Consider the following 24,977-nt stretch of genomic DNA (forward strand, 5'->3'; position numbering starts at 1 on the left):
ATTTAGTAATGAATAGCCAGTTAATCAATGTGCTTCTAAATATTCTCATAAAATTACATTTTTCTTCATCAAATGGGGTGGCCCCCATTATTCCTATGTTGCAAAACATTGTGCAGCTTGTTCTCATGAGAAGGACATTCTTATCGCATTTAATTTTATCAAATGTTTTCTAGCACCAGGTAGAAACTGAATCAACAAAACCAGCCACAGGTTTGGTTCCTTTTTTTATTAATAAATTACCTTTTCAGATGAAGGGACTATTAATAAATTTCCGAACATCAAAACATAAACCAGACCTGTATGATCTGTATGGTGCATGTGAGTTGCACAAATAATTCACAGAACCAGGCAAAATTGGTTAGGTTGTTGAGTGTGTGAAACGAAACAAAGCTAAGAGATGTGTTAAACACTTATCAAAATAGCGATAAACATGCGAGCATGTTTTCAGTCAGTGTAATTCCAGTGGACAAGTAAGTAAGAGGCAAAATAAAGGGAGATGATGAGATGGCTACCCTCAATGAAAGCTGATTAAGAAGAAGGAGCCGCTGACTACAGGACAAAGGGCACGATGGGTGATCGGAGAGGAGGGTAATCACGGAATTCTTTCAGGTAGCTGCGATGCTTTCCCTTGGCCCACACGGTCATCTGAATGAAACCCACCAAGGTGAAGAAGGCCACGGGCAGACACTGAGTCATCAGCGTGAAACCGAGCCAAGAGCCCAACTGCAACGAGATGAGGAATGTTGATATGAAGTATGAAGATGACTCTTCACTCGCTATGACACTGTTAAGCATTTTAGATGATACCAGACTCAGATTTGACCATCACAAAAAAACAAGAAAGAACAAATATAACCTCGTAAGTGTAGTTGGGGCAGGAGACCAGCAGGAAGATCCAGGTAAAGGGATTCTTTGTTGGATATGGTATCTTTCGGGTCTTGGAGCCTGAGTATATTATAGTTAGATATATTTGGTAGATCCAAAAAATATTTGTACATTTGCCTCAAATAGTATTCTGCTATACAATTTCATAAGACACCTTTTAATTCTATCTCAATATGTTTTCCGAGTTAAATACAGATCGATGAATGAAATATATTTTTTAATCAATTCAAATGAAATCAAGTATTTTTCTTTTTCCAAAAGTTCAAAACAGATACAATTGTAGTTGAAAAACACTTTTCTACTGGTGCGATGACATACCTGGTGGACGGAGGTTGCGGAGCGCAATGTGGATGGAAAAGTTGCCAATTTGACAGAACTAAGAAAGAGAACGACTGCTGTCAGAAACTTGTACCTTGTAACTGATATCATACGCTGTGTGGAAGGATTCTTACCAGGAATAAGATGAGGGCCATTTTGATTTGTTGCTCGCCATAAACTGTAACAATAATTCACACAAACAATTGGAAATGAAGTTCAGAGGAGACATTTATGTCTGGGAGAGTATTACAGTATGTTTGTGCACTCACTTGGTGGCGTATATAATGGATGATTGATGTAATAAGCCATCCATGCTGCAAAGCCCCAGTAGTATGTACAATTCTGAAAAACATACACTTGTCTAAGAATCTACCAAAACATATGCCTCAACATTTACATCACTTGATAAGAAGACTGACTGCACTCATCAGTCTCACCTTGAAGATGTTGCGCAGTGGCATGGTTCCGTGAGAGAAGCGATGGACAAACAGTGTCTCCAGCAGTCTTTTGACGTAGTGGAAAGAGTGGCACATGCAAGCCAAACTGGGAAAAGCAAAAAAGCTCTGGATTAGCTGCTGAATAAAAAGAAAATGTAGGCTCATGGCCTTGTGTGTCATGAAAATCAGAAAGATGTTCTCAAAGGCTTAGTAAGTCCATCGCTAGTCAAGCAGATTTGTTTAATGGAGCAGATTTTGTCACTTACTGAACGACCCAGTGTTTACTGGTGGTGAAATCATATTTAGGAGCGTAGATGAAGGGGACCCTGAAGTAGAACATCAGGTAGATGACGAGAGGTCCGGTGTACTCTGTCAGGAAGACCTGAAAGTCACGAGAAGCCATATGATCACGGTACCGACGACAATGCGTGTATTTAAAGGGCGTGGCCCAGCAAACAACTCCAAGTAAGAGGAAAAACATGAATTGTAATATCATTGCTCAACTTCACTGGAACATGAAATTACCTAGGAAATACTTAGTGCTGCTCAGGTTGAAGTTTTTTCCATGAACTTTGACTGGTTTGACGTGTGTGTGTGCGTGCATGGGTGTCAACCTGTACTTACAGTGACCCAGCTGATTTGAGCTCCCAGATCTCGGAAGTAAAAGGTTGCCGTGGTTCCCACAGGAAGCTGTTGCAGAACATCCTCATCTTTTAGAGATTTCCCCTCTGGAATACACACAAACTGGTCCTTAACCGTGATTACCCTCCTGTAAAAGCGAGTGAAATAGAGTGTTCCCCCGCTGTTTCATGGTTCATTATTCAAGACCTAGCTAGATGTTATTTCCAATGATCACTTATGGTTTTACCATTACAACCCCAAAATTCTTTGCGATCATTTTCTGTGCACCAAACTAGTTGAGGCACAGTATTGTGAATCATGTTTCATTTGAGGAATATCAATTAAACAGGCAAATTGCCCGTTTTTAGCCATCTCATGGGATGGCCACTTGCTGTTGACTGAAAATGACAACACAGTTGCCAGGTCTAAGGTCACAACCATTCAGGCTCACCAGTCTTCTGAGGATAAGCCATGATAGGTTGTGACCTTATTTTATGAGTCAGTCTTATAGTAAATGTCAAATGGCAGTTCCAAATAAATAGTTTAAAGCCATCACGCTTTGCATCTCATTTGGAGAGCTGTGTGAGTGAGAGAGTGACAACAGATGCCACAGAATACTTTGAATAACTTGAATGTGTTTATTGTCAATGTGAAAAATAAAACTATTACAAAAAATGATGAGATGGTTCACAGTAGACGTCAACAAAATGACTTTAATGAAGCCAAAAAGCACTTACTGGGGTCAAGGCGAATGGACTGTCTGGCTGGGTACCACTGAGGATCTGAAACAGACACATAGTGTGAACATATGCTTACTCTTAATTAAGATGTATACTAAATTAGGATGAGACAATAGCGACAACACTTAACGGCTCTTGTGGAACATAGACTTGATCTCCCCGATGGTGGCATTTGGTTCCACCTACAAATAACAACATGACAAATAAATTGACGGAAACATTCAGAGGAACAGACAACAACCCAGTTTTCCATTCATGACAGTGATTAGCGGTAAATTTAGCTCTGGCTGGGCCCACACACACCCCGTGGATGTGAGCAATCCAACAGCTGCTATTCGGGTTTCAAGGATCCTACGGCCACAGCCAAAGCGCACCGTCGTGCCGTCAGCTTGGTACGAAATATGAACCCCAATACATAACACATACACTAAAGCTACTAATGGACATACTAACGTCATATTCTAGAAAATAAATATGTAAGCAAACAATAAATGACAACAACACATAGTATCCAGATACACTTCAATCGGATCAGTTTAGAGTTGTCTTGCACAGATTTTTTCCAATACATCGCAAAACATTTTCAACCATCATGGAATATTATTCATTATCATTATTTATTACATGCCATTAGAGATACTACAGATGTTCCTGGGGGCTCTATGTGACGCTTCATTCAGTATTCTATCTTTACTATCAAGGTCTTTTGCTAATTACTAATCTATGGGGAGTTAAGTTTATTTGAGCATTAAACCTATCATCAGTGACTACGTGTTAATTATTTTCCATTATGATAAACTAGTAGAGTAATTTCATGAATAGACTCTAGCCCGGCTTTGAAAGACTGACTTCTTTCCATGTCTTTTGGGAGACCATGTGGCGTTTACAGTGAGATCACAACACTTAATAAATAAAAAATAAAAACCTGCCTCTTTTGAATTACATGCATAAAACCCCCACAACTATCTGGGTCTCATTAGGTGCTCAGATCACAGCTTTGTCCTGTATAACCCCTGACTAGACACGATAAACCATTTAAAGAAACAATCCCTTACCACTGCAACAGCGTCCTTTCTATATCTGGCATCCACTCGATGGACAAAGCTATTGGGACACGTGGTTGTGCTGTGAAAATGGCCATAAAGCGATTGTGGAAAGCAAATTTGCCAGTCAAACCACCAACTGAAATAAATCTACAGTGGCAAAATAAATTTGACGAAGCAACACCGTAGTTTGCATGAAGCCAGCCAGCCCGAAGTGACAGCGAAGGCAGTTGTAAACAGCGAATGTAACTGTACACAGCAGAACAGTAGGCAACACATACTATATGATTTACAAACCTCAAATTGAGAACTCAAATCAGGCAAGGATAAAAGCTGATTTTAGATCCATTTTAGCATCCATCTGCTGCTATGTCAATTGGATCTGCGCAGCGTCCTCAGAATCAGTCTTGCCGATAGATTTCACGTAATCTGGTCTGTTCGATACGAACTTTTATCTCCATATTTAATCAAATAAAAATGAAATGTACACTGCATAAAAGGCTCCGCTTAGGTAATGTGAAGAGACCTCATTGTTGTCAATGTGATGACCATGTGCCATCAAAGATAATCATTTGCTAATAATGCCCTTGATGAAAAATCGAATGCTTTCAGCCATCCTCCCTCTTGTCACTTCTGAGACGTGACAGTTCACCAAACGGGGGTGTTTTAATTGAGTTCCGTTTTAGAAGTCATCAATTATTTTTAAAATTTGTGTGATAGTTTAGAACTTTAAACATTACTTGAACAATTGCCTGTATCTAACCTTAAGGTTTATGATGGTGAAAGGTTGATATAAACAGAGAATCCAGGGACCTACAGTATTTTAAATAAAACTGATTGGGGATTATTATCAGTCACCTGCAGAGCTGATCATCTGAATCCATGGGGGCAAACTTCTAAAATGTGTAGCCCTCGAGGACTGGAGTTTGACAACTGTGCTCTAATGGCTCATCACCTGTGTCCTAGTTCATCCGAAAGGTTTTGGATTGACTTGAAGTGAAGATGCTCAAGTCGGTCCTTAGCACGCTTATCCAAACAAGCCTTTGTGGGACTTGCTTTTTGCATTATGGCAAAGTCGTGAAAAGAAAATGTCCATCCATAAAATGGTCCTACAAAGTTTGAGCATTGTTTCAGTAAAATTCAGGAAATTTTGATTTGAATGGGCGGCTCAATACGAATTTGGGTTACATTGGTGCCATAGCCTAAACTTAGGCAAAGTTGGGTCATGTGTAAAAGTGTAAATTTACAGTTGTACATTCTTGGACGTCAACTAGGGCAGCTTCATTCAGTACGTTCTAAAGAGTCGAAAACTCTCACTGGCGCAGTGGAATATTTCATATTACATTCGACCACCTCAGTTTGCTTCATTTGTGTGCAAAAAGCATTCACACCCCGAGCCATGCAAACAACGATGTTTGCAGAGTGTAACATGAGTATTGTGAAAAGAGCTAACGATGTTGTTGCTCACCTTGTCCAGGAAGCAGAGCTTGTCCTTAGTCTTGGCATCAAGTATCTCCACCTCAAAGAAAACAACAGCCTTTTTAGCTTTTTTAGCAGGTTTACGTTTGACCGGTGCCGGGGCCAGTACAGGTGCAGCCGCTGCCCCATTAGCTGGCTTTTTACCAATGGCAGCCTCAAGCGCGAGGGCATCCATGTCGACCGTCCCCCTTCTGGACTCACTTTATTCCCTTCTCCCCACCACCCAAGTGTCAAGCCCAGAAGAACCACTGTGAGCCCAAGAGGAGAGTTGCTACACTCAGCTGTGGAAATAAATCCGTCTCCCCCATGCTTGGTGCTCTGGCAGCCCCTCCTTCTTCCTCCTTTACCTCATGCAACCACCCCGACCCACCCTTGCTGGCTGCCCCTGTCTCATTCCTTCACTTCTGGCCAATTGCTTATTTTAACTGCCAGCCGACCCCCGGAGAGTGGACACGTGTGCGCATAGTTGCAGATTCAGACTTGCCATCTGCAAACATCTCGTGGAGGAAAAAAAAAAACCTCACGAGCAGGCGCATTGTTATGGAGTTGATGCGATTATTCGATGTTCACCCCTTGACCCCAATCTTAGCATTAAACACATTCAGAGACCGCTCGGTCAAGTCTAGGGTTAAGTCGTCAGAAGGGTGAGGTGTTATGACAACCAACACCGTTGGACCCCATCTCCTCCTCTCCCTGCAGCTAAATATAAAATCTACTGCTAACTCGGCACAAACCTCTTGCCGATGACCCCCCCCCCCCCCCCCTCAATATGTCTATGGGGTTGATGTCATTAGATTGGCACTGCCATTTGTGCCTAAAAAACACCTCACTACTTCAATAGGTTCAGTTATGTTTAAACCCTCTTTTGCCAGCTTTCAGTCACTCACAGGGAATTTCCCTTTGCTGCCACCCAAGGGTGATAATACCAGAGATTCTCCTAGCTAAATTAGGGTATTCCCCTTAGTAAAGCCCACCCATGCTTGTTGTTCACACAGTTGCCATTTCTCACTGAAAGACATACAAATATTAACTTTTTGGTGTTTAAATTTGCAATTAAAAATAAAGGAATGTGAAGCTTTGTAATGCTTTTTGCAAGTCACCTTAAGGTGTTGATACTACGTATTAGCACTCTATCAAATTGGGTTTCTCACCTATTGGACTATGACGTTTTTTTTAATGTACAAATTTATTATAGTTTTGTATTATTATTATTATTATTAATATTAACAACAGTTTTTATTTATTGTATATTTATTTTGGGGTAGCTTTTTGCCCAGAGACTCTATCATGACTACTTAAATTGCTCATTTAACTAGTTACAGTAGATATGATTTATTGTATATTGAAGAAATGCATTTAAAATCTCAGCGTATAGCCCCAGGATACTATTCTCCAAGTCAAGTATTCAAACATACCCATGGCGGCCACTCTATATCCCACACACCCTCTCAGCCTTGTCTATATAAAGGCTGAAGCTAATAGCAACAGCCTTTCAGCCTAAGGCACGATGAGCTGAGGGTTAAGCGAGGGGAACTTACTTCAAAAGCTCTTGCTACGGTGAACACAAGCAAGAGGTAAGGTACTGATTGTCAAATCAGCATTGTTTGGATTTGGGGAGACGATTTTTCAGTTTAGTCAACCATTAGACAGTTGAGCTATAGCCTAAGAGAGAGAAGTGGAGCTTTGGTGCAGTCTGAGGTACATTTTACAGAACAAGAATACCTGGATTTTTTTTTTTTTTTTACATTTAGGCAGTGGCGTGATAATTGTCACATATTTTGAAGTTGATTCTTGTATGTCTAAACAACTGGGTCACAATGGTACTGTACTAATTAGCTTCCACCAGAAGAGGTGCTATTGATTCCGTCTAGAAGAACTTAGGACTTTGGTGTCAACTTTAGGACGTTTTTTTTAATACGATAACAGGATCAAAACAGCAGTTAAGAGGAAGATTCACAATCAAATAAAATTGAAAAAAAAATACAATTAATGATTGTTATTTTCCTCCATAGACAATCAACCAACATTTATGCAGATTTTTGTTTCAAAGCTGTACTGATGGGCATTACCATACAATTTTGATCCGATACCTTTCTGAATTCTTTTTCAGCATTTTTTTTGTCCTAATAAAATACATGACAACTGATCATTCACCATTTTTTTGGTTTTGTTCATAACATATTAGGGAAAACAAACTATATTAACTTCTTAAAATATTTTTTATGTAAACAGTGATAACCGGCAACAGTAAACCTCCAGCCACATTTTACTTGAACTTCAGACTAGCTACCATTAGATTCAATCTAGGCCAACTAAAGGGCATGTAACACATTGTCACTTCCAGGTGTTGACACTTTTGTTGTTGCTTTTTGGACATCTGCACATGAAGGTTGTTTCATGTGTTCAGGATGTGTTCAACACAAACTTTGCCACGCTCTGCCTTTTTTTCCATTACTTGTGCAGTTGATGCAGATATCACCAAAATGCCTACAAGGAGCTGTAATGACGACTAGTTGACAAGTAGCTGACTGGTTGACTACTCCATAATGACAGTCAGACGGTGATGATGTTTTTTTTTCACTGGAAGAGGCAGAAACATTCACAGTAAAACATGAGTGAATGATAAGAATTCCCCCTAATAAATATTTTTTTTCTGATTGCTTGGGTTAAGTAAGTGTGAAAGAGCCAGTAAAGGGTGGGGAGTGAGCCTCAAATAGGATTTTGAATACCATACAGGTCTCCCTCATTGGACAAGTTATGCCAATGTTACCTGGCTGTCCCATACGTAAGAAGACCAAGCGAGAAGATTTATTTATTTATTTTCCTCTGGCTATAAATACCTTCACGTCACAGTGGGTGAGCATTCCCACAACCCGTGCCAATGCTCTTGTGTTCTAACATGTATGGTATGTTATTTGTGATTTAAGTGTATGAACTGTCCGTTGCGAGTAAATATTATTGCAAAGCATTCCCTTCTGCTGTGATTTTTATTTTATTTTTTGTTAAAACTACATCAGCAGTGACTAATCAATGTCAACTCCCATTTTAGAGCAATACTGTTGACTTAAGCGCCTACACAGCCCTGGGTGAATAACAAACCAAATGAGGGTTTACAGTCAAAATCGATTGTACCACTTGGTGGAATACAAGCCTATTATCTCCAGTAAAGGACACAATCAGAAAAAAAATAATAACCCACTACGATTCATAATACTGTCATTTACGCTAGTTGACGTAATTCAAATTGCACAGCTGATGATAAAAATTGTTTAACAGCAGCTCTAATGAAGACAGATAAAGGTTACAGGCGATACAATCCTGCGTCGAGCTTTGCATAGATATGCTGATATTTTGGATAGAGTATTGTGGCGCAAAATATTATAGGAAAATTTAGCAGCCTACTCTTCTACACACCGCCACCGATGACAATAATAACAAATACAAATTGTAATAAATACCCCGACAGTGCCAATCAAAATTAGAGATCAAACATTTCCAATATTCATTTTATATGCTTATCAAATGCGCTGCTTCTGCAAGTATTGCATTTATCCAGAGAATGTATGATGTTTACACATGCTCCCTTGACTTGTAACAGACACTGGTTGGGTCGGTTTCTGTCATTCTGTTTTAATCCTGTCTGATGGCTTTTGGGGCTCTCAGACACATTTTCTTTACCTCTTGCATTGTTTTAGGTTGCGTTTTCCTCAACATCAGATGGATACAAAAATTGCATCTTGATTTGCAGAGACGTGAGGAATTAAACCTTGGCCAAGAGAGACCGTTGAAACTTTGCCGTTTTCGCAACTGGATTATTGAGTAATGACATGATAAGGAGGACCAGGAGTCAATCATTCCAGTCAGAGATGGCGGTGATGCAGCAGTTTATGCTGATCATACATGGTTTAATTTACAAATGCTTAATTGCGGTACACAGATCTTTCTTCAAACCGCGACTAACTTGTCAATGAGACAATTCAACAATAAAACCGCTGATGTCCGCATACACTAAGCCACAAAGCTTCCGTCACTGCAGCCCGGCGGTGTAAATTGCCGCGTGCTGTATTGTGCCAACACTTGCATTACCAAGAGCGTAAATTTGACATGGTATGCGCTGCGATACATTAATACAAATTATTTGCATTTCATTAAAATGTTAAAATTTCTGTTAGCCCCGTTTTTACGTGAATGACTCATGGTGACTACTCACCTCGTAGTGCTTCATTTTGTCAGTCCTTTCCTTGGTATTTCAAATGATCGACATGGCAACCTCCAATCAGAGAAAAGTATCCAAACGCTAAACGGATATTGGGCGGGTTAAAGGATGCTTATTAACCAATCAGAACGAGTGTCAACCAATCAGAACGAGTGTTAGTCGGAAGAATCCGCCCACAATATCTCCTTCCGAGCAAATAGGATTCAGTAATTTGGAGGTCCATCGTCGTCGATAACAATGCACGGTGTGCTCAAAATGTACATCCTCTTGGAGAATTAGAGAAATGTTCCCATTTTAGGGAAACTACGGATGAAACCATCCCATGTTTTCTTTATGATTTTCTTTATAATTTTCTTTATTATTGTTTTGTATGGTATGGTATGGTATGGTATGGTATGGTATGGTATGGTATGGTATGGTATGGTATGGTATGGTATGGTATGGTATCATTTGCATTGTATTGTATCAAAATTATATCACTGTGTTTTGCCTGATCATTCATGTTTTGTGTGTGTGTGTTTTTACAGAATGGTACACGTCTTTCAAATTCTTCCAGGTTATTTAAACTTGTGAACCCAATGATACATCATGTGTTAATGCCAAAATACTCTGACTGTGATTTTATAAATCTTTTGTCTTTTGATGATGAACTTTCAAAACACATATGACTGATAAAGTATGTTTTAAATATGTTTTTTGGTATTACATTATTGAAGTCTTATTAAAACATATTGCTTTGCTACAGACCTATTTCAGTAGTAATTTTGCTCTGAAGTTGGTTCTCATAACATCAACACAACAATTACTAAAACCAGTTACCCACCACACTGCCTGCTTAAAACAATCTTCAATCTTATATAATTTAATCTTTCATCTGTGATGTTTCTTTGACCCCTTGATTCTCTGTTCTTTTGCTCAACCTTGACAAAGACATCACAAACACACTTATGACAGACCAAATTAAGTGCAAGTTTTAACTTGATACAACTCCATACAATAATTTACAAGCATTTTGGGAAATGCATTTTTTTTTTTAATCTTTCAGAAATATTGGTGCCTGAATTGTCCTCCAATGAAGTGTAATAACGTTAAAACAAATAATCATTTCATGAGTTTATTTCTGATGCAATTGAATGGATTTGGAAGAAAACCTGATGAAGTGTTGTAAATGTTACTTCACCCCACCTCAAAAAATGGCATCAAGAAATGACTGGATTTTCTCTCTTCAAAACCTGAGTAACGACTTCAGTACATACCTCCCCACAAGTTTGCAAAAATCTGGGCCACACCTCAGAAACAAATGTTCAAGTCAGCACTTTGCTTTGACGTTTGACTGAGAAGGAACAACTGGTCTAGAGTGTTGCGTATGTGTTTTTACATAGCTTATTCAAGTCATAATGCTCAATGTTGGCTGTGCAATAAGAACTAGCACACGCTACTTTAAAAATAGCTTGCTTTATGGACAAGACTAAAAAGGTGATAGCGCTTTACTGTACTGGAATATTTCTGACTGTAATTGAAGGCATCACGTAGTGACGCTTAGGGGGGGCGTGGCTTACTTCAGTCGCCGGACTCGCGACAGTGGAGATCGGACTGGCTTGTTATGGAAATCTCTGGAAGTTTCCACACGGTTTATATTGACACGGGTTTCGGGCGTGTCGCTGAATCGAGATCGCACGTTAGACGAGGGAAGAGAACGTTTGCATTTAAACGAGTGACAGGCTGACAGCCGAGAGGGGAAGAATGGGGAAAGACTACTACGACATTTTGGGTATTAAGAAAGACGCTTCTGAGGATGACATCAAGAAAGCTTATCGTAAGCAAGCTCTGCGTTACCACCCCGACAAGAATAAGTCACCGGGAGCTGAAGATAAATTTAAGGAAATCGCCGAAGCTTACGATGTCCTGAGTGACCCAAAGAAAAAGGACATTTACGATCGCTTTGGGGAAGAAGGTAAGCGTGTGTTCATTTTTTGTCATTGGAAATAGCGACGATTTTGTTTTCTTTGGTGGCCCACTTTTGACGGTAGCAGCCAACAAACGTCGTCCCGTTTGCTTATTAATACACACTCGCTTTAAAATTGGTTGTCAAACTTTGTGTATGGGTCTAGAAACAAAAGCGAGCCTCTTAAAGCATAAACTTTACGGAAGTCCTTTACTTGAGTTGTCGGAATTCGGTTGAAATAATATGCGACGCGGAAGTGACGTGTCTTCTTAATTTAAGTCTCGCGTCATGCCCTTTAATATTCGGGATAGTAAATTGAGTGATCTAAATTCGATTGGAATGTGGGCCATGAATGTAAACAGTTGAGTTGGCCAGAACAGTAATGTTTTGGATTATTTATTGTTTTGAATTTGTGATTTAAGAGAAACGTCTTCATGGGTCAACGTTACCATGGCAACTACATACACAGCAAAGTCTCGGGAATGGGTCTAATCTTCAATTAATGTAAAATGTCACATGTATTTTATGAATACAATTTAATGTGCTATTTCCACCATTATTGACTTTTTTTCCTTGTTTTATTTCAAGAATACAGCTGGGCAGTGGGAATTTGGGGCGCTACTTTTTTTTTAAATTATATACAGGTCATACCTGAATAGCAGTCATAGGGGGAAAAAAAGTGTCTCATAGTCCACTATTTGCTTTTTGACAAATTGGCAGCGTCAGTCTATATAAGGAAGGCAATTGCTGAATGATATTGTTTATTAAGCCACAGGTCGTTCTGTCTATACATAGTGGACTTGGGTTTTCGGACATTCGGTCCATCTTGTGATTTAGATATTGCCTCAAGAATCTCTGGCTACGTTTACAATGGACAAATGTATTTAATCTGATCAGAGTTCAGATTAAAATTATGATTGATTGCATTGTTTTCATGGACATTAGAAATATTGACCCGATTAGAACTTGCCATCACAGTTTTGAAGAAATCATTTTTCTGGTTTTTAATCCAAATTAATGTATCCATGTAAACATAGCTAGTGTTTACAGGCATCAGGCTCATGACTAATAACTCCCAATTGAAAATTCAAACAGACAATAATATATTTGAGTAAAATTGTGCATGTAAAGGTAACGCAAAACAACACTCACCACAATTTTTCCATTCATATTTATTTTGTTTTACCCTATTTTATTCAGGTCTGAAAGGAGGCGGACCCGCGGGTGGTGGTGGTGGTGGTGGTGGCGGCCCAGGCAATTTCAGCTACACCTTCCAAGGGGACCCACATGTCATCTTTTCAGAGTTTTTTGGAGGACGAAATCCATTTGAGCAATTCTTTGGTGGGCGCAATGGCGGCATGGATGAGGATATGGACACTGACGATGGTTTTGCACGGTTTGGAATGGGTGGTGGCGGCTTCCCCCGTTCCTTCAGCTCCAATATGGGAGGGTTTGGTGGTCACAGTAGTGTTGTGAAGAAACAACAAGACCCCCCTGTGGTTCATGAGCTGCGGGTGTCCTTGGAAGAAGTGCTGTCTGGTTGCACGAAGAAAATGAAGATCTCTCGCAAAAGGCTGAATCCCGACGGGCGAACGCTGAGGAAAGAAGATAAAATCCTCGAGGTGCAGATAAAGAAGGGATGGAAGGAAGGAACTAAAATCACGTTTCCCAAAGAGGGGGATGAAACGCCGACAAACATTCCAGCAGATGTGGTCTTCGTGCTCAAGGACAAACCGCATGCTGTGTTCAAGCGTGACAACTCCGACATTGTTTACACAGCCAAGATCTCACTCAGAGATGTAAGTTCAAAAGCCAACACACCTTTTCAGTGTGCTGGAAATGAAGGTTCTTCTTGATCTGTTTCACTGGCGTGCATGTTGCTTCTGTTTCCAGGCCTTATGCGGCTGCACAGTCAACGCGCCTACGCTGGAAGGCCGAGTCGTCACAGTGACGTCAACCGATGTGGTGCAGCCCGGGATGAAGAGGCGCATCAGCGGTGAGGGGCTGCCGTATCCCAAGCGCCCCGATCGTAGAGGTGACCTGATAGTGGAATATGAGGTCAAGTTCCCCGAGCGGCTCAGTCAAAGCGCTCGGGACACCATCGCCCAAGTTCTGCCTCGGTCATAAAGATGCCAAACTGGACTCTGGCAAATAACACCAAAACCCATCCTTAAGATGCCAATTGTATTTTATTTTTTATATAGCATCATGTGTGAGACAATGTTGTGCACTGTTGTCACACCATACATATGGGAGGCCCATTTATAAATGCCCATATTGTAAATGCCTCGTTAGAAACTGTACAATGCTACAGGCTAAATTGTATATATAGCCAATATTGTTGAGTGTTAAATTCTATAAATGAGAGGATTATATTTTGCTGAAACGTTTGTTTGTAAGGTTTCTGAAGCTTAGTGTTGTGTTAAGAGCAATAAAAAGTAATAATTTGATTTGTGTATGATGAGGATTACTGATCTGTTGACAAGGCAAAGAAGCTTGCATGCATGGGCTCAAACAAGATACCTTAAAAAAAAAAATTGAAAAAATTGCGATTCACCCACATAAAGTCGGTCCAGTTTGTTAAAACAATGACATTTAAGAAAATCAGTTAAAACTGCAACTCCTACTAAAACTGAAAACTCCATCAATTCACGCTCCCAAGAAAGGATATATTAAAAGTATGATCAAATAAATATTACTTGTAAATATGACTATCAACAAATGTTTGCACCTTTTGTTAAAAAGATTTGACATAATTTGAAAAGTCACAAGTTGACAGCTTGTGTTGCTCCACCTGGAATTGTTTTAGCCTACCTTTTCTGTTTGTGCATGTGAGGCAAGTCTTTGTTTTAAACAATTAGGGACAATGAATTAAGTTACTGGTGACCTTTTGTGCTCTTAGTATTTGTTGAAAACAGTTATGTCATGATTCCCCCAGCATATCAACTCATTGTACCAGCTCACAATCACTTTTGCAGGCAAATGCATTTCTGTAAACATTATACTATACACAGTATCCTTTGTGTGATTCTCATGAATATTTGTTGGAACATATTTCATGCGCACAATGCAATCAATTTCCATGAGAATCTCAGAACAGTTTGTTCTGTGTGGCCTCGCTAGTCTTACGTAAACATGGTACACATTGTGATTAATATTTCATATGTTGAAAAAGGATGAAGTAGCAAAATCCACCTGGTTTGATCCATCTCGGGGTGACCATTTTGCCACTTGCTGTCAACTGCATCACAATGCTGAAGGGCTCAGCTTGCAAACATCACGTCTCCAAAGTCAGAAAGCAGGTGATTTGGTCATTACTAAAACGCATATGTAGCGCTTTGCCTTGACCATAACTTACAGTCCTTTGCGCCTTTGCTGTGTCTCAATATTTCAATCCTGTCCCTAAATTTAAACTAGTTAACAATGTGAACCACTATTAGCGAATGCCAGAACGGAAGTCGTGACAAATAAAAGCTGCTTGTTGGACAATGGACAAAATGGTTACAAAATGGCTTGATTTGAATAGTCACGAGAAACATGTATGTAACAATATTTTCCAAGAATAATTGGATACCCGTGATACAGTCAGCAGACAGCTGTTTTGAGCCTCCCAGCCTTTTGTGTGGGTGATGCACCAAGGACACACCCCTCTTCTAAAACAATGGTTGCAAACACTCATGTTGAGGCCGGAAGATAGTCATGGGCAGATTGAGCCACAGATAAAGGAGGAGAAGAGACAACCTGACTGCTCCTACTGTAGAGTCATCATCATAAACTACAACAAATCTAAAACAGTGAAATCTTTGTAGCTTTTTTTTTTAACCAGGCACTCATGTGTTGAGTGAATCAGTTGAGTTCTCGGTCTCCATCATTTCAGCATTCCTTTTGCAAAAGGATGGACATTTTTCATGTTGTCATGTTTTACTGCATCTCAGGTGAGTTCCGAATTTCTTTTTTCATTCTTTTTTTCATTAAGAAAAGGCTAGTTTTGTTTGCTATTACAAATTTTGAACTCACACATATATAGCTATATTTACTTAGCAGGTATTTGCGCACCAGAAATCTACACCTGTATTCCCCAAAGTTTAACTCAATGAGAGCTATGCTGAAAAAATGAAATTACTTGTGTTTTATTTACACAATGATAGCATTTGGTTGTTAAATACAGCAGCATACTGCTGGAAAAAAAAACTAATGTTTTTATGGGATTGTTATTATTGTTGTAGAGGCGTGGCTGTGCAAGGTTTATAAAGTATACCAAAATACTTTATGCACATACATATGACTGTATTTGTCACTTTGGTGAATTTTTTGAAAGCAAAGATCCCCGATTCAAAAAGAATAAGTGAAGCAAAAACACTCTACATTTAACTTTACTTGAATAAACGCTTAGTTCTAAAACGTTTTCTAATTATACGCAATAGATTACTTATTAAATAAGATGTGAGTGTAAAACAAAGCCCAGTGTCATTTTTCTTAAAAGTTGTAATACAATAAGAACTCACAGTGAAAGTACAGTAATCCCTCGTTTTTCTTACAAATAACTACAGTAAAATAATAATTTTAATCATCAATATGAAGTACGTACAATATAGTAGGAGAAATTGTGACTCTCGAGAATTTCACTGCGCCTCTGACTGTGCTTCCGCTCTGTGGTGTCTTATTCTTCTGAAGCCGTAACACAATGCACTGTAAAAAAAAATCTGTGAACCAGCGAGGCCGCGAAAGGTGAATAATGATATAGCGAGGGATTACTGTATACAATTGTTGTCTTAAAGTGTCAGCGCTTCCTCCTGGATCTCCCCCCTCTGCAAGTCCACAGATGCTTACAGAAAGCATTCCATCCAGCACTGTGAGATTGCCTGCAGCATCAGCAATGCCCACTTCTGAAGTGCAGACCGACCAGACAGCAACAACCAAACTCTCAGGTTCCGATCACAATTTCCTTCCTATGTGTCTGTGACATGATTCAACACTTACAGTATACTATAAGTACCTGTCCGGTTTGCGGTTTCTACAAGCCACCTCAAAAAAAAAAAAAAAAAAAGGGTTGAATGGAGACAGTACGCTTGTGTAGTTAGCATTCAGTTTGCATTAACTGCCAGTAGCCCCATAAATAAATAAATAAATAAATAAATAAATAAATGAATAAATGCATAGTCATGTTTAAATTTTACCGACAAAGACTGACAACCAGTCAACACGTTTCACCCGAAATCAGATGGGATGAGCTCCAGCTTATCCATGAGCCTGATAAGAACATGCAGTTCAGAAGATTTCTTGGAGGTTATTCATATGAACAGACCTTGTGCAAGCATAATGATGTTTATGGAATGCATCACATGACGTATGGCCAGATTTATGGTTTGTTGTCAACTGTATTCATGCTAAAATCTGTCATGTTCACAGACACCACTGTGGTCATCATTGTGTCTATTAGCCTGGCTCTTCTGGTTTGCGCCATTATTCCGCTGATGTTCTATAGGAACTGGAAAAGTAGTGCAGGTGAGACACACACACACAAATGTAACAAAACAGCATTGTACCCATGCTCAGCCTTGCCAAATGTTTCTTTCAGAAGCTCAGAACAGAGCAGGCGCAAACAAAGAAGATGTGAGTGTGACTTTGAAACAAAACAAAAAGGTTTGCTGATGTTTCCTCAAAGGTTACTCAACCATGTCTCTCGTACACAGGTCGCGGGAATGTCACCAGTAAGGCCGCATCGCGTTCAATCAGCTGGTGGCCGGCAAAGCAATGGGCAGAATCCTTGCTCGCTTGCCACATCTTCCACTGCGCCAGCCAGATGAGGAAAACCTAGACTGGAATTGTTTTTTATAGGTTTGTCTTTTTTGTCTTTCCTTTCCTCAGCACTGACTACGATAAATGACAATGCTAACTTGTGATCAAGATGCCTTGCTAACATCTTAAACTAGAGATAATTTGTTTATATGTAATACAAAGTACAAAGAAATGAAGAGCAATGGTTTAATTTCTAAGTCATAGTAATAGTTTCTAAGTCATAGTAATAGTTCTGACACTTTGGTATTGATGCAATTGTGAGTCAAATGTGAATAAATAACAATAATAATAAATAATAAATTGAGGACTATCAATGACAAGTCATGGAACTATTATCCCTAAAGGGCTATGAGCAGTACAGGGCTGCCATTTAGCACTATCTGATTAGAAGCATGGGAAATAATTTGAGACAGTGAAATAGCTTCTCTGTGAAACATATGACAACAAAATTGAGTCCTTTTAGGATCAGACTGCACCATGAAATATAAGCCAGTTGAGGGCGCTATAAACATGAAAAAGATCTTCTCAGTTGCCTCTCCTTGCGATGGTCTTCATAGTGGTGAAAAAAAGTGTGTCAAAAATACAACAGTCTTGTTAACTCAATGGATGGTTGACTTCATGCAGGTATTGCAAGTAGGCGTTATTAAATGTTGCCAATTCCCGCCCTGTCCGAGTCATGCGAGTCATGGATCATTGTGTTCATCTGTAGCTACAGAATGTCGTTTATCACCACCACCACCAGAGTGTGAGTTCAAGAAGGTAACAGGAAGGTGACAGAAAAAAAGAGAGAGAAAAAAAAGCTACTGAGTATGTACAATGGAAAAATGCTTCACGTAACCTTCAACAACCTGGGAAAGTAAAGTTCCCGAAAGGAAGAACGCCAGTGTTATGCATCTTTCTCTTTGAGGGTGCAACACATGGTCCCATTTTCAGTGAGGCATACACAGTTTTAAAAATAGAACATCAGAGAAGTAGTACTATATATTCTTTAAACAACCATTTTTTAATATGCTGTATTTTTGATGCATGGTTGTTGTTTCATTTTGCAAGAATATTACACCATCTTTTATCTTATGCAGGCTTATTTGATAATCAGGATACAGTATTTTCACAAGGGCTGCAATTCATATACCGTATTTTCCGGACTATAAGGCGCACCTAAAAAACACAATTTTTTTCAAAAGCTGATGGTGTGCCTTATAGTTCGGTGCACCTTATATATGGACCAAATTCCAAAATTTAAACTGGCCCGAAGCATTGTGTCATGAAATCAATCATAAGTGGCCCGCTGAAGACTATGAATCATGAATCAAAAAGACTATGGATCATTATTTTGTGATTATAAAGTAATTTGTTGCATCTGAAGTTGAAATAAAAAAGATAAAATGGAGAATGATTTGATTTGGATTAAAAATCTGACATGATGCATTAATGGTACGCCTTATAGTCCGGTGCGCCTTATATAAGGACAACGTTTTAAAATGGGCCATTCATTGAAAGCCCGGTGTGCCTTATAGTCCAGGAAAATACGGTAGCTTTGTTGTGAGATGCTGCTCGATTCATTGGGTTATCTAATTTGACTTTCACTTTTTTTTTCACTTTTTTTTCCTTACCTAATTCAGTGTTTTGTCAATCTTCCAAACTGTCAGACATTCTGTCAGGACAAATATTAAAAACATTAAAGCACAGCTGTTTATCTCCATTTTGAAACAATTTTGTTGTAGGGGCGCGTGTATATTTTCATTCGTTCAAGTCATTTAATTCTCATGTATCTGTGTCCGGGAAAGTTACAGTACTGTTGATTGTTTTAATAAACACCTTTCTGTTATCTGACATGTTTCTTTTCATAAGTCAAGGCTTTTCAGGGGCAGAGAGAATTAACAGAGGAAGTGCAGTAGTCATTGGAAAAAGGAACCAAGCAACAACAGTAGAAATAAAAAAACTGATCAAGAGAGTCTAAAGGTAAAAAAGAACCCATGAGAGCATGGAGATACTTTTCTTTGTACTCGCATTTCTTATGCATGGTAAGAAATAGCTCACTTTGATTGTCTTTATTGTTGATTTTCTCTACTGTCCTCATCCATTGAAATGTAAGTTACAAAATAAGTGAGTGATACAAGTTGATTCTTCTCTTTGTTTGGTGCAGGGACAGCAAACACGGAAACTGAAGTCACAGGAAGATCTGGGGAAAACATTATTATAACATGCTCTCATGATGATCTATTTAATAACATCAAATACTTCTGCAAGGCAAACTGTAAATATGATGAAGATGTCCTACTAAAAAGTAAGGGGAGGAAATGGTATTCAAAAGGAAGATACAGCATAATAGATGAAGGAAAATCTTTCAGAGTTCAAATCTCTCAGCTGACAAAGAAGGATGCTGGTACCTATTGGTGTGGATGGGAACGATCAATTACAACAGATGTTTATGAAAAAGTTGTCCTCACTGTCAGAGAAGGTGAGTGGATGAAGAACTCGACACTCTTGACCTCTTCATTAAGTCTGCACCAGGAGATATTTTTCACTGCGGGAACGTGAGAGATTATACCTCATAACGCCAACTAAAGAAACTCTAAATTTCATGTGTAATTGCTATCAGAAACTATCCGTCCATCCGCTTTTCTGTCCGTCCATTCATTCCGTATCACTTTTTTGTTTGGCCCAAAGCAACTTTGAGGAGGGCAGCAGAAATCCTGCCACACAAAATCACGACAAATCTTGCTGACTGCTTTACACCATACACGTCATCTTTTTCTATTTGTGCTTTATGCTTGTCTGCATTTTTTTTTTCCTATATGTCTTTAGGAACAATAAAGGTACCCAAACAAGACAAGCCAACAACAAACCCAACTGAGCAATTTCGTCCAAGTACTCCATCCTCTCGTAAGATATTTTTAGTTAGCCATCAAACACAAAAGTACCATATGCGTAAAACACAGAGTTCTGTGAACTGATTTTGTGTTTCTTTGTTAAGTGTTAGGTCTTAAGGACACACACACACGCACGCTGGGGCTGTAGATACCAATGAAGGGCTATTATTTTGAAGTCACATGCCTATGACCGTAATCTCTGTTAGATAGTTTGTGCTGCTCAACTTCAAGATCAAACACGACATTATGTCAACTGTTCATCAATTTGAACATTTAATGCTTGTGATATTTTTCATTTCTAGTAAACGATACGGTGGTCACTCCAGAAAATGTCACAGAGGACAGTAAGTAAGAGACATAACACAGCTAGTGCTCTTGTTACAGCTAAATCATGCACATTTTGAATGTACACGCTGCTTGTAAATGTGTTCAAAAATTCAACATTTTCTCAGATAAGAAAATCGTTTTTTTTTGTTTTTTTTATAATTTTTTAAAAATTGTTATGTATCCATTCTTTATGTATTTTGTTTGGTGCTAACAGTACAGAAAGTTGAAATTCACTCCAATACACTGCCGTTTAAGTTGAGCAGACAATTAGCACAGCTCAAGTCTACTGTACGTATAAATGATTTCATTCACACTAAACACAAGTTGTTGTACTTTCTTGCAGAACCTAACCTGATGCTGCTTGTGGTTGCAGTGATGTGTGCAGTTCCCATATGTGTGTGTCTTTATACACTCATTTTGTTAGTGACTATGAAAGCCCAGCAGGTCATCCCAGGTCATCAACAAAATGTAGAGGTTTGCTCATATTAAAACATACATTACTTGGTATTATCTGGAATTGAACTGAAGTAAAGCAGAGGGGCCCAAACCCTGGCCCGAGTCATTCACTGCATATTATTGTTAGCCTGCCGCATAGTCTAATAACGATGTTAAAAATATTTATTTATTTATTTATTTATTTATTTATTATAACATGCTTAATGATCATTTGAATTGGTTTTAGCATGTTGGAAAAACACAAGGTGAAGCCCCTCCCGCCCGCGCCATTCTTAACATGTTTGTGTATGTGACCCTCAGTGAAAAAGGTTTGACTCTAAAATATGCAATCATCAAACAGATGTCATCTGTCTACGAGAAGATGATGCCTGCTGTTAGAAATGAAGGTCACTGCGAGGCCTCAAGTCCGCAGTATATCGCTCATTTGGAAGATGCACCAAAAGAACCTACAGTGGAGAATCAAGAGACTACAGGCTGCCTCGGCATCAGCGAATATTGCAATTTAAAGCTCAGTCAAGTGGAGGAGCATGTCTATCATGATCTATGTACATGAAAAGAAATTCCCAAAGGAAAACACCTGGGGCACTGACTCTTTTAGTCATTTTTTATTTTTTGGGGTTGTTGTTTGATGGTTGGTACCCACAACACAACACATTAAACTGCTGTGATAGAAATATGTGTACAATGTGGATCTTTCCAATTCTTAACTGTAAGTGTCACATTTCTGACTTTCTTCATAGCTACCTACCAATGACTCTTTTGTGGTCTGGAACTTAACTGTTTGTTTCATAGAGGCTGACTAGGTTCTTTTTTGTGGGGTAAGAGAAAACATGATTCATTGGATTATCTAATTTGACTTTTTTTTTACCATAATTACCCAGAAATTTATTTTCCTTACCTAATTCAGTGCCTTGTCAATCTGCCAGTACAAATATTAAAAATATTATAGCACAACTGTTTATCTCCATTTTTAATCAATTTTATTGTGGGTGCTTGTGTATATTTTCATTCATTCAAGTCATTTAATTGTCACGTACGTATCTGTGTCCTGGAAAGTTACAGTACTGTTGATTGTTTTAAAACACAACTTTCTGGGTCTGACATGTTTCTTCTCACAAATCAAGGGTTTTCAGGGGCAGAGAGAGTCAACAGAGGAAGTGCAGTAATCGGAAAAAGGAACCAAGCAATAACAGAAAAAAGAACAACTCGAGAGACTAAATGTAAAAAAGAACTCATGAGAGCATGGAGATACTTTTCCTTGTACTCGCATTTCTTATGGATGGTAAGAAATAGCTCACTTCGATTTTCTCTACTGTCCTCATCCATTGAAATGTAAGTTACAAAATGAGTGAGTGATACAAGTTGATTCTTCTCTTTGTTTGGTGCAGGGACAGCAAACACGGAAACTGAAGTCACAGGAAGATCTGGGGAAAACATTATTATAACATGCTCTCATGATGATCTATTTAATAACATCAAATACTTCTGCAAGGCAAACTGTAAATATGATGAAGATGTCCTACTAAAAAGTAAGGGGAGGAAATGGTATTCAAAAGGAAGATACAGCATAATAGATGAAGGAAAATCATTCAGAGTTCAAATCTCTCAGCTGACAAAGAAGGATGCTGGTACCTATTGGTGTGGATGGGAACGATTTGCACGAGATGATTACGAAAAAGTTGTCCTCACTGTCAGAGAAGGTGAGTGGATGAAGAACTCGACACTCTTGACCTCTTCATTAAGTCTGCACCAGGAGATATTTTTCACTGCGGGAACGTGAGAGATTATACCTCATAACGCCAACTAAAGAAACTCTAAATTCCATGTGTAATTGCTATCAGAAACTATCCGTCCATCCGCTTTTCTGTCTGTCCATTCATTCCGTATCACTTTTTTTTTTGGCCCAAAGCAACTTTGAGGAGGGCAGCAGAAATCCTGCCACACAAAATCACGACAAATATTGCCGACTGCTTTACACCATACACGTCATCTTTTCCTATTTGTTCTTTGTACTTGTCTGCAATTTTCTTTCCTACATGTTTTTAGGAACAACAAAGGTACCCAAACAAGACAAGCCAACAACAAACCCAACTGAGCAATTTCGTCCAAGTACTCCATCCTCTCGTAAGATATTTTTAGTTAGCCATCAAACACAAAAGTACCATATGCGTAAAACACAGAGTTCTGTGAATTGATTTAGTGTTTCTTTGTTAAGTGTTAAGTCTTAAGGACACACACACACAAAAACACACACACACACACACACATCTATAGACGTGTTTACGATACACGTATCATATATTATTTTTAAAACAATTTTTTCACATTTCATCATATATGTAAAGAGCCTGATCGCTACAGCACTGGTAAATTAAAAAGGCACATAGACTAGATCCAGTTTTCCTTCTGTGGGTCTTTGTGCTTGTTTCCAATTTTCTTTCCTATACCCAAACAAGCCAAGGCAACAACAAACCCAACTGAGCAATTTCGTCCAAGTACCCAATCCTCTAGTAAGTTATTTTTAGTTAGCCATTAAACATAAAAGTACCATATGCGTAAAACACAGAATTCTGTGGACTGATTTTGTGTTTCTTTGCAGTGACACCATTGTACATCGGAGCAAGCCTTGGCGTAATCACACTCACACTGGCATTAGTTCTTCTCATATACTTCAAAAAGCAAAAAAGGAAGATTAGCACATATTCTGGTATGTATAACATAGAGCGACGACTCATATGAGTTGTTCTTTAGAAGGATGAAATGGAAATTAACATGAGACAGTTTAAAATAATGCAAGTGTAATTTTTCACAGAAAAAGCAATGGACGAGAGCCCGACGTATGCAACAGTTTCAGAAGAAAAGATCAAATCATCTGATGCCCTGCCGTCATCTACAGCTCAAAGCCAGGATAGCAGCAAATATGGTGATTCCCTGATTCCCCCAGACAGTCTGTTCTATTCCACTGTCAGCCACAGCCACATGGACAGCAGCCAGGTCTCGAAACAGTCTCCAAACGTGACGTACTCCACCATTCTCGTCACAAATGAATCTGAATCAGTGTACTGCAATGTCTGAGCGCGGTGCACGTCCCAACTCTGAAGAAATCTCATGAACATGTTATGATTGGAAAAAGTTTAGATAAAATAACTAAACAACATGCTTTATACTGATTTGAAACAGTATAAAGATTTTATTTTATTTTTTTTTGTTTTTTAACACCCTGTATTTCCGTTTCAACCGCAGGTGTCACATCCTTATTTTAAAAAATCATGCAGGCGTTACAAGTTTGGTGTTTAAACAGAGAATACAACAGATTGTCGTACAGTTTAGAACTTTAGATAATATTACAAAGGATAGATAAAATAGCTATTTATTAATTGGAATAAATGAAAGAAATGGCAGTCAAGTTTTTGTCTACATCATCATGACAGGTAATCTTGTTTTTATTTTATTGTTAACCGGTGATGATTTTGCTGTTGAGTTCAAATGTTTCAATTACAGTGTTTTTGTTCAAAGTGATGGGAAACAAAAGTAGTTTGCTGGTGCTCAGCGATACATGAGTACAATCACTGAAAACAATTAAAAGCATCATGAAAAAGCAAGTGTGATTTGGTTTAAGACAGTGAAGGAGGAACTTTTGATTTTCTTTTTTAATATAAAATCAAACGTTGAGCTCAGTGTTTCCAACCCTTTTATTCAAGTCGCTCAATTTGCATTACAAAAATTTTACAGCACCGTTGTTAGGTCTTTTACGCCCTCTGGTGGCCGGACTGAGACCATTTATGAGAAATTTGACCAAAAAATAAAACGTGAACTTGTGTGACGTCTTGGTCAACGT

The 24,977-nt window shown here is 38.8% G+C and overlaps 3 protein-coding genes across 4 annotated transcripts; 2 read left to right on the forward strand and 1 right to left on the reverse strand.

The window, feature by feature from the left end:
- Nucleotides 1-217: 217 nt before the first annotated feature.
- On the reverse strand, nucleotides 218-9,820 carry tecrb (trans-2,3-enoyl-CoA reductase b). 2 transcript variants are annotated; one of them, XM_085913072.1, is made up of 12 exons: nucleotides 9,734-9,820; nucleotides 5,513-5,563; nucleotides 3,132-3,183; nucleotides 2,999-3,043; nucleotides 2,265-2,368; nucleotides 1,907-2,022; nucleotides 1,641-1,746; nucleotides 1,473-1,545; nucleotides 1,338-1,381; nucleotides 1,204-1,261; nucleotides 857-945; nucleotides 218-723 (listed from the first exon to the last, which is right to left on the reverse strand). In XM_085913072.1, exons 1-12 carry the CDS (start codon nucleotides 9,746-9,748, stop codon nucleotides 550-552), a joined length of 927 nt encoding a protein of 308 aa, XP_085769198.1. In that variant the 5' UTR covers nucleotides 9,749-9,820; the 3' UTR covers nucleotides 218-549. The 2 variants fall into 2 exon arrangements, with proteins under 2 accessions (XP_085769198.1, XP_085769197.1); XM_085913071.1 differs by lacking the exon at nucleotides 9,734-9,820 and having other exon boundaries at nucleotides 5,513-5,732.
- A 1,260-nt stretch (nucleotides 9,821-11,080) lies between these two features.
- dnajb1b (DnaJ heat shock protein family (Hsp40) member B1b) lies at nucleotides 11,081-14,134 on the forward strand. The gene is made up of 3 exons (XM_085912873.1): nucleotides 11,081-11,693; nucleotides 12,885-13,483; nucleotides 13,578-14,134. Exons 1-3 carry the CDS (start codon nucleotides 11,483-11,485, stop codon nucleotides 13,809-13,811), a joined length of 1,044 nt encoding a protein of 347 aa, XP_085768999.1. The 5' UTR covers nucleotides 11,081-11,482; the 3' UTR covers nucleotides 13,812-14,134.
- Nucleotides 14,135-19,391: 5,257 nt separating this feature from the next.
- Nucleotides 19,392-24,904, forward strand: LOC147056798 (uncharacterized). The gene is made up of 13 exons (XM_085911603.1): nucleotides 19,392-19,507; nucleotides 19,630-19,944; nucleotides 20,292-20,369; nucleotides 20,659-20,700; nucleotides 21,027-21,157; nucleotides 21,480-21,684; nucleotides 22,264-22,301; nucleotides 22,379-22,421; nucleotides 22,528-22,839; nucleotides 23,186-23,263; nucleotides 23,596-23,649; nucleotides 23,739-23,846; nucleotides 23,952-24,904. The coding sequence occupies exons 1-13, from the start codon at nucleotides 19,468-19,470 to the stop codon at nucleotides 24,212-24,214; spliced, it is 1,707 nt and encodes a 568-aa protein (XP_085767729.1). The 5' UTR covers nucleotides 19,392-19,467; the 3' UTR covers nucleotides 24,215-24,904.
- The last annotated feature ends 73 nt before the right edge of the window (nucleotides 24,905-24,977 follow it).

This window comes from Syngnathus leptorhynchus, chromosome 5 (assembly GCF_054491065.1).
Source record: "Syngnathus leptorhynchus isolate UIUO chromosome 5, UIUO_Slep, whole genome shotgun sequence".
NCBI lineage: Eukaryota > Metazoa > Chordata > Actinopteri > Syngnathiformes > Syngnathidae > Syngnathus > Syngnathus leptorhynchus.

What these genes read in the sequence shown, in the direction of transcription:
- tecrb (XM_085913071.1), bottom strand. Translation starts at nt 5,698, where the DNA reads ATGGATGCCCTCGCGCTTGAGGCTGCCATTGGTAAAAAGCCAGCTAAT. An exon ending in GTCCATTCGCCTTGACCCCA is followed by an intron (nt 2,369 to 2,998) that starts GTAAGTGCTTTT and finishes TGTGTATTCCAG; the next exon opens with AGGGGAAATCTCTAAAAGAT. An exon ending in CCGCAACCTCCGTCCACCAG is followed by an intron (nt 946 to 1,203) that starts GTATGTCATCGC and finishes TAATATACTCAG; the next exon opens with GCTCCAAGACCCGAAAGATA.
- dnajb1b (XM_085912873.1), top strand. Translation starts at nt 11,483, where the DNA reads ATGGGGAAAGACTACTACGACATTTTGGGTATTAAGAAAGACGCTTCT. An exon ending in CGATCGCTTTGGGGAAGAAG is followed by an intron (nt 11,694 to 12,884) that starts GTAAGCGTGTGT and finishes TATTTTATTCAG; the next exon opens with GTCTGAAAGGAGGCGGACCC. An exon ending in CCAAGATCTCACTCAGAGAT is followed by an intron (nt 13,484 to 13,577) that starts GTAAGTTCAAAA and finishes TTCTGTTTCCAG; the next exon opens with GCCTTATGCGGCTGCACAGT.
- LOC147056798 (XM_085911603.1), top strand. Translation starts at nt 19,468, where the DNA reads ATGGAGATACTTTTCTTTGTACTCGCATTTCTTATGCATG. An exon ending in ACTCGCATTTCTTATGGATG is followed by an intron (nt 22,422 to 22,527) that starts GTAAGAAATAGC and finishes TGTTTGGTGCAG; the next exon opens with GGACAGCAAACACGGAAACT. An exon ending in TGTCCTCACTGTCAGAGAAG is followed by an intron (nt 22,840 to 23,185) that starts GTGAGTGGATGA and finishes ACATGTTTTTAG; the next exon opens with GAACAACAAAGGTACCCAAA.